The sequence below is a fragment of the Equus przewalskii genome, chromosome 22 (assembly GCF_037783145.1).
Source record: "Equus przewalskii isolate Varuska chromosome 22, EquPr2, whole genome shotgun sequence".
In the NCBI taxonomy this organism is placed as follows: Eukaryota; Metazoa; Chordata; class Mammalia; order Perissodactyla; family Equidae; genus Equus; species Equus przewalskii.
Window position 1 is genome coordinate 34,412,725 of NC_091852.1, and position 13,100 is coordinate 34,425,824.

At 38.7% G+C, this 13,100-nt stretch overlaps 1 protein-coding gene across 17 annotated transcripts in view; it reads right to left on the bottom strand.

Moving 5' to 3' along the window:
* Positions 1 to 1,760: 1,760 nt before the first annotated feature.
* Positions 1,761 to 13,100, bottom strand: part of BNC2 (basonuclin zinc finger protein 2) — a 416,788-nt gene continuing 405,448 nt past the window's right edge. For 8 of the 17 annotated variants that reach the window (XM_070589737.1, XM_070589732.1, XM_070589726.1 and 5 more), the window contains one exon: positions 1,761 to 5,001. In XM_070589737.1, the coding sequence (XP_070445838.1) occupies positions 4,985 to 5,001 (17 nt within the window). In that variant the 3' untranslated portion in view covers positions 1,761 to 4,984. Of the gene's footprint in view, positions 5,002 to 6,586; positions 6,621 to 13,100 lie in introns of all 17 variants that reach the window. The other 9 variants (XM_070589725.1, XM_070589727.1, XM_070589736.1 and 6 more) reach the window with 3 other exon arrangements.

Below are 13,100 nucleotides of genomic sequence, written 5' to 3' on the forward strand. Positions count from 1 at the left end.
CAGTCTAACCCAACACTAACAGACCAAGCACAAGTCAGAACTGCTCAGGTCAACTGTTAGCAGTTGGCAGCACGTCCATCTCAATCTGGTTACTGGCATCTTTAATTGCCAAGGGCCCCCATTCTCGTTTGCTTGGCACACATCGAGGTGTATACTGAGGAAGGGGACCAGGTCACGTTTTATTTAGCGGGAACCTAGAGCATCGTTTCCCCGAGTAAAATGAGGACAACGCCTCTGGAACAGCCCATTCTTGATCTATTCAAAGCTTTTATTTTCATGTATACACTAATCGACGCTGTTAACCAGCTATGTGCCTTTCTCCTTTTACTGGAAGGGCCTGAAAATTCATGACCAAAAGAATCATACTACAAGGACCGTGGAACTATTGTGCTGAAAACTTTTTTAAAAAAAGATATCAGGTTGAGGAGGAAAACATTTAAACACCTTTAAAAGGCATTAGGCTGAACTGCATGGCCGGACTAAGATCTGAAATGCGTATAGGTTAGGTTGACTTATTTCAATAGAATTAATAGCAGAACAAAGAATGTCAAGCTTTTTATCACATTTTCAAAACCAAATTGCTTATTATCTATCCTTTCTCTTGCTCTTTTTCGTCCCCCTCCACAGCATGCAGATATTCCTTAAAGTGGACTAAGCTTTTCTGATATTTACAAAAACACCGTTTAAAATGATCAAAACAGTACATTTCAACACCAGCTAGTGAACACGCACATTAATAATATTGCCTAATTTTGTACCTGTGACAAAACTCTGGTTAAAATCTATCAAATGGGAAAAAGCTGCCTGGATAAAAATCTGCATCACAATTAATTTTTGGCCAGCATAGAGTGGATGCAACTAGAGAAACTTTTTCACAATCAATAGGAGACACCCATGAAAAACTAAATGATAGGAATGGGCAAAGTGAAGGGCTCAATGACTAAAAAGCAGATCTCTTTATTCTGCCCATTTGCAAGGAAGCCTTGCCATCACCATCCTAACTAGACTCAGAGTTAAGTCAAAGCCTGCACTCAGGCACAGACCCAAGACCAAGCACCACTTTGGGACTAGAAGCATTGTACATTCATGATTTTACACTTTATGTACCACTTCCATTCATTCCCCCTGCCCTTTTAAGCAAATAGGCTTTATATTGGAAAATGTCCTTCACCCATTTGGAAGGCCACCATAACAATTGGGCACTTGAGGCAGAGAAGTGGTAGCAAAGAGGGGAGATACTTAAAAAGGCAAGCTGTCCAGGACTCACTGCTGTTTCTCTGACAAAATGCAGGTGAACACATTCGTGTTTCCGAGCCAGGGAAATTCTCCTTCGAGAATCTCATTACTTCACCTCTGGACTTGTTCTAACTGGCTCTCCACATTAGCCTGGTTTGTGGCAAGTCACAAACATTTGCTCTAAGCCTGTTCATTTGCTGGTGTGACCTGCTGACAGCTATGTAATTCACTCACTAGGGCTCTTTGACCTTTTAGTTGACATTAAATTAAACAGACTAAACATTGATTTTGTACAGGATGAGTTCTAATATCTCAACTAAGAGTGTAACTTTTACAAACGGCTGAAATACAAACGTGTTATTTTTATAAAACTAGGTATAATTCAGTCTACACACACTCTGAAAGCTAGTATTTCCATCATCTTTTGCCGGGATACTAAAAGTATTTTTTCCACCCTTTTTGAATCGAATCATCTTGTTATAGGGCAGCAGCGCAACACAGAGAAGGCTAAGAGGACCAAAGTGTTTGCAAACAAACTTTCATTATTCTAGTTCCATCTTTCACAAACATACTGTACAGAGTCTTATATGGTATAAAACAAAGGAAAACATCTCTGTCTATTCAATTTAACACAACACCAAAATAAAGCAATTAAGACTTTGGGGAATTCAAAAGTACAAGAAAACAAAAATGGTTATCACTAATTCCTCAGCTTTTTTACCGTAAACATTTGTCATTTAACAGACATAGTGTTTGCTATGTTTTCTTTTGTACTGCAAATACTTTTGGTCTTTCCTCACTGTAAAACAAATGAGGACTCAAATGCACCTCAGAGCATCCTCTGAAGGAGATGAAAAGATAAAGCTCCTAGACGTGTCTAGCTTATCTTTAGGAATCTATTGTTTCGGGAATTTTCACAAATAAAAATACTGAATCCTCAACTAATGATGCTTATTTTTGGAAACAATAAATACTGTGAGGTACAATAAATCCTACAGAAATAATAATAACAACAGAAACACATTAACAGTTTCCTTTGGCAAATTTAACGGAAGTGAATGCTGATGTGAACATAGAAAAAAAAATTACAAAACATATGAAAAATGGAAATGACGTGAAAGGTTAAAACAAAGGGAGTATTTCTAACTTTTAGATCGATGTGAGAAATGTTTGAGGCCATTAAATGCAGAAAAGAAATACATTCTTTTTAAGTTATTGTGTACTGTTTGACAAAATATTCCTGGTTTCTCTCCCCCTCCCCCACCCCCCACCTAAAAAAAAAGAAAAAAAAGACAACACAACAGGTCTGCAATGCACACACTAATGGTCTTGGCTGCAGACTGAACTTGAGTGAATACCATCATTCAGTCAGCACGCTGTGGTAGCTGAGGCTGCCGATGTGGTTAACCAGCGCAGGCAACATGTGTAAACATCGGAAACAAAACAAAACAAAACAAAAAAGGTTTGGAGCATCGTCTCCCCCTCTTTCTCACTCTCAATTGCTTGGTTTCAGGCTCGCTTTCATTTCTCTCTGACAAATCGTGTGGGAAACACAAGACGCTGAGCAGCGAGAGACCCTACTTTAAAACCCCTTCTTCTCGCTGTGCAGAAAGGAGTGTTGCTCAATTCAGGTTCAGCACGTGTGTTCAAAGCTGCCAAGTCCGGCTGCAGTGACACGCCTTTTGATTTTGTCTGTCACACGGGCCTGACTCGTAGTACCACTGCAGAACTTGCAACAAATTAGACAGCCATACAACAGACCAACCCAGCGCAGGCTTTTCCTTTCTTTTTAAAGGATAAGGGTTAGGTCCTTGGAAACGAGTGTTCAACTCTTTTACTGTATTCAGCTTTGTTCCATAGTGAGTAATTTGGGCTTTTGTATCCTGAAATATTATCCTGCCTCTAAAGAATAAATGCCTTGGCTGTTTCACACCACATAATTTTGTTTTCCTTTTATGTAACTTAGCATATAAGCAAGAAGGATGCAATGTTGATTCTAATAACATTCGGCACTTGAAAGAATCACCAAGTATTTTTTTTTGTTAAAGCGGTTTTCTGGTGGCCAACAAATTGGCCTGTGGTTATGTTGAGTGACTAATTGTATTTTCTTTTCTGGAAACTTGTGCAAAGTTGGCAGTTTTGTGTTAACACTAATACTTTTGTTTGGCATTTGTGCCCCATACTGACCAGACCGTTTTTATACAAGTGAATTTTTTTTAAAAAGACACTTACTTGAAGTATGGCAACAGTTTAAGGATAAAAAAGAAGCGTGGATATTACACATCCCCTTGTAGTGTATGAAAAAAAGTGCATGACTGGATTTATGTACTAGTACAGGACATTTTAAAAAATCAGATCTGTGCTGTAAAGCATGCCAGCACCGCTTTATCACTATATCTAGCAGGTAGTAAAAACAAGACCATGTTTTAAAAAAAAAAAAATGCGCATTAATGCTAACATAAATGAATAGAGCTAGCCAGCAAACTATTTTTTTCCTGCATATCTAACAGCTGGATGTAACTGTAAAAATTAAACAAAGAGTTAAACAACCATCAGTACAATTGCTTTACATCATTGACCCCTCAAGGCGAAATATTTACAGATGAGTCTGCCATGCTTTAACTGAAGATTCTCTCAAAACCTTAAAGTTCACAGAAGACAACTATAACAAGTTCCTTTTTTGTTTCTTTTTTCTTTTTTTTTCCCTTTTATTTTTTTGCAGGCAACAGTCGTGGGTACAACAAATTGTCTCTTTGGAGAGGACCAAGAATTATTATCCTGTCAAAATTTGGGCTACTTGCACATTTTATGTGTGTGTGTACGTGTGTTTAAAGGATACTTTGTTTTCGCCCCCAAATTAAAGATCCCACCCTTTAACCAAAACTATAAAGGAAAAAGAAAGAAAATTTCAAAAGCACCTAGTGTTTATATCTAAAGAAAATGTATGTGTGTGTATATATATGTAGACACAGAGGCATACACGTGTATACACACACACACATGCACACCCTCCCCCCCCAAGTACACAAGCACACACTGACTATGGCAGTTCAAAGATGTTGGCCATGTGGTGAGGGCTGGCATTTGTAGTGTCCGCTCTGAGACTAATCTACTGAAGTGAAGGGAATGTTTTTGTGGAGATTAGGGTTCTGACTGTGCCGATTTCGGCTTCGCACAGAGGAAAACATCATATTGCAACCGGGGACTTTGCACTTGTGCATTTCTCGCAAATGCACAGTTTTGTAGTGCACTCTCAGCGTCCCCTTGTTGCTGTACATTTTGTGGCAAATGTTGCACATGATCCCACCATTGCTCCCGGACAAGCTGTTGAACATCAGAGATCCTGAAACTTCAGCCCCTAAGCTGCCAGGGAGGGCAGGGGCCTCAGCCTTGTGTGCCGACTCCCCACTGTCACTCGCCCCATCAATGTCATCGAGAAGAATCCCCTCGTCGCTGCCTGCGTCGGATTCTCTGGAGGAATGGATGCTGCTGCTGGACTGGAGGCTGGAGGTGGTGCTCAGGTCAAGGACCATGTAGTCCTCTGCCATGCCCCTCCCATACCCGTTCAGGTGGGAGTCTTCAGTCCCTGCGGGAGAGGAGGCGTCTTCCCGGACATCGAGCCCCAAGGGGTGCTGGGCACCATAGATCTTCATCAAAAATTCATCCCGGAGGTCCTTGCTAAGGGAGGGCTGCGATGAGTCCAGGCCCATGTCATCGAGTTCTTTGGTCAACAGTTTACGATGCAGATTTATGTTGGCACTGTGTCTAGGAAAACAAGAGGGAAGGGGGGGAGGTGTGAGGGAGTGGGGAGGGGTGAGAAAAAGGAGAGCATTTTAAAATTGATTCGGCTTTCACTAGGCATCAAATAAGCACATTCACTGCTAATTACACCGTTATAAAAGCAAACATTCCCCTCCATCCTCCGGATTTGGGAAAAAGTAGTGGGGAGTGCAGGAAGGGGAGCTTTTCATTAAGGTAATTTTTAGAAGAGAGTAAAATTCTTCAATGGCAGGATGGATGCAAACCCATGACCCTTTTCTCAATGACTGTTCTGTTAGTTCTACTATATAGCAGCATCAGCTGCAGAGAATCTCATAGCAGAGATTTCAGAATATTGATTAAATAGGATAAAAGAATGGAAACTGCTTGTCTAAACTGAATAATTTGAATTTACCTAAAAACAAAATCAAAACCCCCCTTTTTTCCTACAACACACACTTTGAGGTGTAAAAAGGATCCATTTTTTTTTAAGTAAATGGTCTCAATAATTTAGATTTAACTTCAAAAAATAATGAAATGTCCCCCCTCACCTTCCTACACTTAAGTTTTCAGTAGAAAAAAAAATTATCTTAGTAGATTAGCAATTTGAAATAGCGTTACAGACTATCTTTAACACAAATCCCTTTTCTCAGACTGATTTGGGATCTCAGCTAAATCTAATAGTAAAATACACTTATTTTCAGAAGCTGCTGCATTTTAGAGTTGAAAATGTTTTCATCAAGTAATTCAACTTTCCAAATTTAATTCTTTAAAACAAAAGCTGAAAAACAGAAATTGGCTTTTTAAATAAAAACCTACCCACCCTTAAAAAAAATCACACTAAACAACAAAAAGCTCAAAGGGACAAAAAAAAACACCCCATCCCAAAACAAAACAAAACAAAAAAACCACACAATAAATACAAAAAAAATCAAGCACAATAATAACATACGGTCCCTCTATTTTAACAACTACAATCCGTACTTCTTAGACAAGCAAAACTTTTACTCTACTCACTGAGTGCTTTGCTTGTATAAAAAAAGACAGGATTTGTCCCAGAGCATCCATAGGGATGTCATGATTTACAAAGCCTGATAGGTTGTTATCTCTCTGAAAACATTGCCTTTGTATTTACATCCCCCATTTACTTTTAAAGTGCCCTTGGGCATATACCTCTCTCCACCTGCAAAGGCTCACAGGTTTGACAAGCACCTAAATTGAAGGCTACCCTTCCAAAAAATAAACCAATACAGAAATATACAGATACATAACAGCTTCTTGATAATGGCAGAAGCTCTACATCTTGGAGAAGTAATTGTGATAACAGAAATGACCTAGAATGGCCAGTATGAAGTTCAACAGACCTCCTGATCATAATTAAAAAGTATGGAAGACCAAAATGAGTCATTCCATTGGGTGACAGGCATGGCTAATATTTCTTAGAGATGGTTGAGAGGTATGTGCCTCAGAGACAAGAAAGGTGGGAAAGACTTCTCCACCTTTCCACACAAGACAATATATAGCACTCCGGTTGGAAGGGGCAGTGGGGCAGCGGCCCTCTGCACACTGCGCTTAGGAAGGCTGAGCTTACCTTGTGATAATAAGATCAGCTTTCTAATCTTTTGCTAAATCGATCACAAAAGAAAGCAAGAATGAGAGACAGAGAGAGAAAAGAGAGAGAAAGAGAGAGAGAGAGAAAACAAATTCACATTCTAGACATCTGGTTTTAAAAAAACAAACAATAAAATAGGGATTTAAAATGTTCTGATCACAAAATCATTTTCTGTCATAAGCGATCATCTCATATGCTGTCTTGATGATTTTCAGATCAGCTGCATAATCCAAAAATCATAAATCATATTAAGATAAACCAAATTCACAGCATCATCATCATCCATAAATGAGTTCTACACGGATGCATGCAGTGTGCGGATATGGGAATGATAAACAGAAGTTGTCCCCACGGTCCCTGCTCTAACACAGTCGGCTCCCTATTTCCTTGGTGTCAGATGGCAGATGACTCCAAGTGCAGGTTGCTAAGCAGAGTGCAGGAAATGCCTACTGTGAAGTCTTTACCCTGACATGTGGGTATGACACTACCCGAGTTATTACGAGAATGTGGAAACAGAATGTTACACTATGTACTATTACTCCATTGATAAAGCAGTCTGCCATCCACAAGCAGCTCACAAAATCCTAACCTTCTGTTTACTTTTAACACCCTCCCCCTTTCTTAATTTCACAAGCACACATTTTGCGATAGCTGTAATCTAGAACTCTGTGCTGCTTCTCACACATCTGCAGTTACCACTTCCTAGATTCACTGCTGAGAAAACAGCAGCCAGACACACAGCAGTCACATCGAGACACACTGAATAAGGAAGAATAAATTAACATTGACGAAAGGACACACTGATCACCCAGATGGACACATCTTTCCTAAGATGACTTGTGAAATTACACATCTCCACCGATATGTTACCAGGAAGAGATGTTTCTCTTCATTTCTCACTTACAGCAACAGAAATCTGTAATCTAATTAGATGATGTACCAGCCCTCAATATCTGTCAACCAAACGATGTGCAGAAATGTGAAGGCCAGCTCTGGCACTCTGTTCAACAGTGTCCCTTTTCCGCTGTCAGCAGTACTGTTGGCCTCTGCTAATATAATTACATTGACTTTTATTCAATTAAGTGCCATCCCTTGCTTTAAAAAAAAAGCTACTTTATCAATTGATTCAGGTGTAATGCAATAATAAAGATGAACTCATGGCAGTGCATTAGCTCTGCTGTTCATAAGTTCAGTACATGGCTTCATTCATGGTAGTCGATTTCCATTACGCAACCACAGTTCAAGAGAATTGATTCTTTTATGTTCATTTCTTAATCTATTTCATTTTTGTTTAATAATCCTCCCAAATGCCATATGCAAAACACTTGAAGTGGGGATGGGAAGAATGTGCTGTGGAAAATCTGCTAGTTCATTCTCATGACAGTGGGCTTGGAGATTTTCTAACAAACTCACAGTATTACTGGGGTAGAAAGGGGAAAACCAAGAGAGGGAGGGAAAGAAGAAAGACCGAAATTCTTTAGAGTGCTGATCCTGTCCCTCGAGAGGTTAGCTTCAGCCTTCACAGAATGGATAAAAAGCAGCGCTTGATTTTAACAAAGACCTATTGTTGGACTCTGGAATCAGTCAATCCAAACCATTTACTGTCATAAAATACTGTCCTCGTGAGGAGATACAAAGACCTAGGGTTAACAGCAATTTACAAGTTTATTTGGATCAGCAGAACTAAAGAGGTAAAAAGAAAGGAAGATGGAAGCGACACAGAAAGAACTTGCACCTACTGACTATCAGATGTACAGAGAAAAGGATCCTAAAATGAGAGGAAGACCAGAAAGTGCTGGAAACAGGAGGAGGACCCCTAGTAGAGGAAGCAGTACGCAGCTGTATGGAATAAGTGGAAGAAGGAGTCCATGCAGGAATCAGTTTTGAGTTCTCCAGAGATGGAGATGGTTTTTCTAGAAAACAGACTTAGTGTTGTGAATATTTATCTCCAGAAAAGACGGAAAGATAATCTTTAACAAAAATCTAGACTGTATAGAACTTACTCTTTTTTACAAGAACATAAGCAGTGTGAAGGCTGTTTTTACTTGCTTTGACTAGGTAGGCAATACTGAGATGAGGAGGAAAATTCCTCTTATGGAAAAAAAATGACTGGGATGGAGAGAGATGAGTTCCTAAGAAGAAGGGGAAGGATCTGATCTTAACAGGGGTCTGGTCTTAATGAGGACTACTATACTCATTAAGGGAGCGGGCCAACATTTAGTCCCAAGGTGGTCACTTTCAAGAACACAAACTACTAAATCTTATTCAATCTCAAGTCTCCTGCAGATCAAGTAGAATACTTTGCACATAGGAGATAATTAAAAGTACATTTATTTGCCTTCAATCAATAATATGCATGAGTCTTAAAGAAGCTTTTCCCAAAATACACTATAGAAGGGAAAACAATGATGCCAAGATTGGAAACATGTAAAGGAATATTTAAGAAAGGATAGTGATTAATACAGCAGAGGGTAATTCCGACCCTGTTAATACCCTAGGTGTGGTGCAAGGAAATGCCCCGTCACGGGGGCATAACATGCTCCTATAACCTGGGCTATGAGTGGAATTACAAAGGTTTCCTCTGACCCTCTGCACCCTTTCCTACCCCTTCCATACTATGAGTTTACCAAAAGCCTCTAAGACTAAGATTGCCCCTAAAAGCAAAAAGAAACGAAGCCTATGTTATATAGGACAGGTCATAAAACCAAACTTATTCTTTGAAATGCTGAGTGTCAGCTAACTGGACTAAAGTCAGCTACCGGTCTTTTTCTGTTTCTTTAACAAAAACTTTACTTATGTCAATTATATCTCAGCTAAAAAACAAAGAAAGAAAATTTTACCATGCAACCACAGCAGACACCAAATTCATCAAACACAGTCAAATAAATCCAAGTGCCCTTTACAGAGACAAAGTCAGTCCTGTCTTGGGCTTCTCTTTTCTCATACCTCCCTTTCCAAACTTGTTCAAATGCCCAGTTTGACTTAGTGCAATGTTTAACCATAAAAATTAAAATTAAAAACATTGACAAGGAAAAGTGTTTTGAGGTTTGTACTCTGACTATGAGATACAGGGAAGGAACTTTTTTTTTTAAAAAAAGAAAAAGTCTCACGACCAAATTAGAAAATGAGAACGCGGCATCAAAACTGAAGAGTGGATCAAGCTATGGGTTACATGAGTCGTCCAATACCTAACTCTTAATTCTAAATCAGTTTTGAGCCCTTCTAAACTTAGTGAATTGAAACAAAACACTTGATAATTAATTACAATGCCTCAAGTGAAATGGACTTGAGGCTTCATTTTTGATTAGTTTTTGCCTTTATTTTTCTGTTCACTTCTGCCACTCCACAAACACACACACACACACAATCTCTCTCTTTCGTGCTCATCAAATTATATTGTCCAAAATGATCACAGTGATGTATACATAGCAGATACCATAAAGATATGGGGAGTGTGTGTGTGTATGTATATGTATAAAGGGATAGAGAGAGAAATTTATATCCAATCTGGGAAAATCTAGATGCCAAGTCGAGTGTATTGTGGGATATTGAGTCAACAATACTCCTGAAAAGAAATGTAATCTGCTATCCAAATCTATAGAAATGAAAAATTCAAACCTCTGCCCCTCATTAATTCCTTTACCTGGATTGCTGTGACACTATCTGTTGACCTTAACTCAAGATTTTCATCTTACCATTTATTAATAATGGTAAAGCACCCTACCGGATGCTTACAGCCCTGTGAATTAAATGACATTTTTGATAGAATAGTACATTACTGCAAAACTAGTAGCTGTTCTATAGGCTCTTATTTAAAGATTCTCTCCAGAAGATCTGAAAACCATCCCTAGCTCGGGAAAAAAATTCAATGTAAAATACTAGTGAACAATGCTCAAAAAAGTAAAAAGTAAAGAAGTACATATTAAATGCAAGAAATAAAAGCTAAGCAAATTCTTGCAAATTAAAAGTATGAAATTCAGTCACTTCAATCCCTTTCAATATAAAACAAATCATCCATACTGGTCACGCAGACAGTTTCCTCTACATTCAAATTATTCACTTGAAGATAAGCTCCTACCAAACTCTTCAGGGGTTTAGCTAATTTACTGCACAGATACGGCACGTCTGTTGTAATAACAGGTAAGATGTATTGGGGTCGACCATTTATCAGAATTAGACTTTTCTCAATTCACAGTGAATTATGCTGCCTACATGACTCGCCTCTCTCAGAGCCTGCCATCCCCTTACGGCCCCTAATGTGGCAGGCAAACAAAATTGACAGTCTCATCTTGTCAACAAGGGCCAACTCTCCCGAGAAGCCATTTAACTTTGCCGAGGAAGCAATGTATTAATGTGCCTGTCCCAGGAATGTTAATCATCTTCAAGCTTCCGACCTAACTTTGACGTGAACGAAATCACCAAATTTGTTTACTAAATGAATCGTAATATGCTAATAAGAAAGCATGACATATATGGAAAAGCCAAACAGATGGTTTGTTTACTCCACTTTGCAACTTTATAAATGTTGTAACTCTGAAGATGTTAGTGAGAATTATTGGTTTGTTGGCAGAGGCAAACGTGTCTTTCGCATACTAAATCTGGCGCTACAGTTAGAAAACAATTTGTCATTGCTGGGGAATGCATAAAAAATGTTAATGTAGTAATGGCATTTGGGAAGGCAGATTGGTAGATGCAAAGTGTGTGTGCTGGATGCTCAGGTTAAGTGCAGAATTGATAGCCAACAGTTCCAATGTTCCCTAACCATTTTCCTTTGGAGTTGTATCTGACACATCAGGGCTTGTGGAGGGTGCTGATTATTCAGTAGGTACCTGTTGCACGGTAATGTGAGACGAGTATTACACTGTGAAGAGGATTATGTTTTCACAGCATTTGCAAATTTTCTCAATCAGGCAGCTCATATGGTGCTCAGTTTACTACTATTGTTAGGTAAGAAAACGCAAAGCCACAAACCCTGGCATCTCCTAAGGAATTAAATAAATCTGAGCTATAATTTTGAGTTTTCTATTTATCCTGGATGAACTAACCCTCAAGCCTTCCATCTCTTGTTTTATAGTCTGACTTTAAAGAGTTTAGAAGACGTATTTCCAAAATAATAAAAATGCATTTTTCCTCTTGATATTCACATTTTCCTGCCATTTTAAAAGTAAGCTTTCTTTTCAAATGTGTACGACATGGAACATCAATTTCTTTCTGAGCTCTTTCTCCAAAGGCCATACTTCCTAAGACTAAATATTCAATCATGTTTTATATCATTAAAATGGTCAATTTATGATCTTTTCAAAAGGTAACACTAGGGATGTATGAATTCCCCAAGGGAGGGGACAGAATTTTGTAGACAGTATTTTATTATTCAGCTATGGCCTTACCTAGAACTCCATATTGAAAAGGAAGCTACTTAAGATACACAAACAAAAAGAATACAGAAAATCTAATTTATATCTTTGGTTAAATGATGTCAAAACTACCCGCAGAAACACGAAGACCTCAGTTAACCAACCAGCAATGCTACTTAACATTTTGACTTTTAGAAATATTCAGATGATTTTGTGAAATCTTTTTAACTTTTTATTCACACAAGCACAGCCAAAAGAGCAGAATTTTGTATTAAAGAATGCTGATTTCTTCCAGCATTACTAACCACTTCCCCCAACTTCTTAGTTCCACATCTACCTATTGAGACTACCACTAATCTTGTGGGATTTCCTGGTATATCCCCATATAGTGCTGAAATTTTTACCTGTCTGCAGAAGAGAAATGAGAGCGCAAAATGATCTAAAGAAACCACTGAATTCATCTTGCTGCCCAAGGATCACTTTGGAGCAAGAAACATTAGCGGCTATCCCAGCCTGGCGCTTATATCTCATTGGAAACATCTCCTCGTTCCTGACCAACAAAGAAAATTTCAATAAAGTACTTTTACTGGTTTAACAACAGTGAGCTCCTGGGACTGTCAAAGTGCTAAGCCTTTTCCAAGGAGAGAAGAAATCAGCAGCTCAAATATAATTAACCTTCCATTCTCAATGCAAACTGCCACGCACAGGAGCTCTGCAGTCTATTAGTGAAGTTATAATGGCCAACAGGCAGAAGCAAAATCGGTCAAAAAGTTGGCTGCTGCTGTCATATTTTTGGAATTATGATTAATGGCACTAATAATGTGGATGATTACTGATATGTGTATCTCCAGCAGTTTATCATATTGCTCTGGCTGCCTACGTCCACAATAAACATGATGCTATCATTTACCTCTTTATTGAAGGCAATCCTTCTCTTGAAGGAGCGTATTCTAATTACTTCGTAATGTTTTATGTCTTAAACATTTTGCAGCTCTGGACCTTGCCAACTGCTTCATGTCTACCATTGATTAATTACTCAATGTTTAATCAAAATTTAGAACCTAATGTAGTCATTTATGAGCACACTGCAGTGCCAAAGTAGTTAGGCTTTGCTCCCAAGTTTGGAGAGTGTTGGGTTC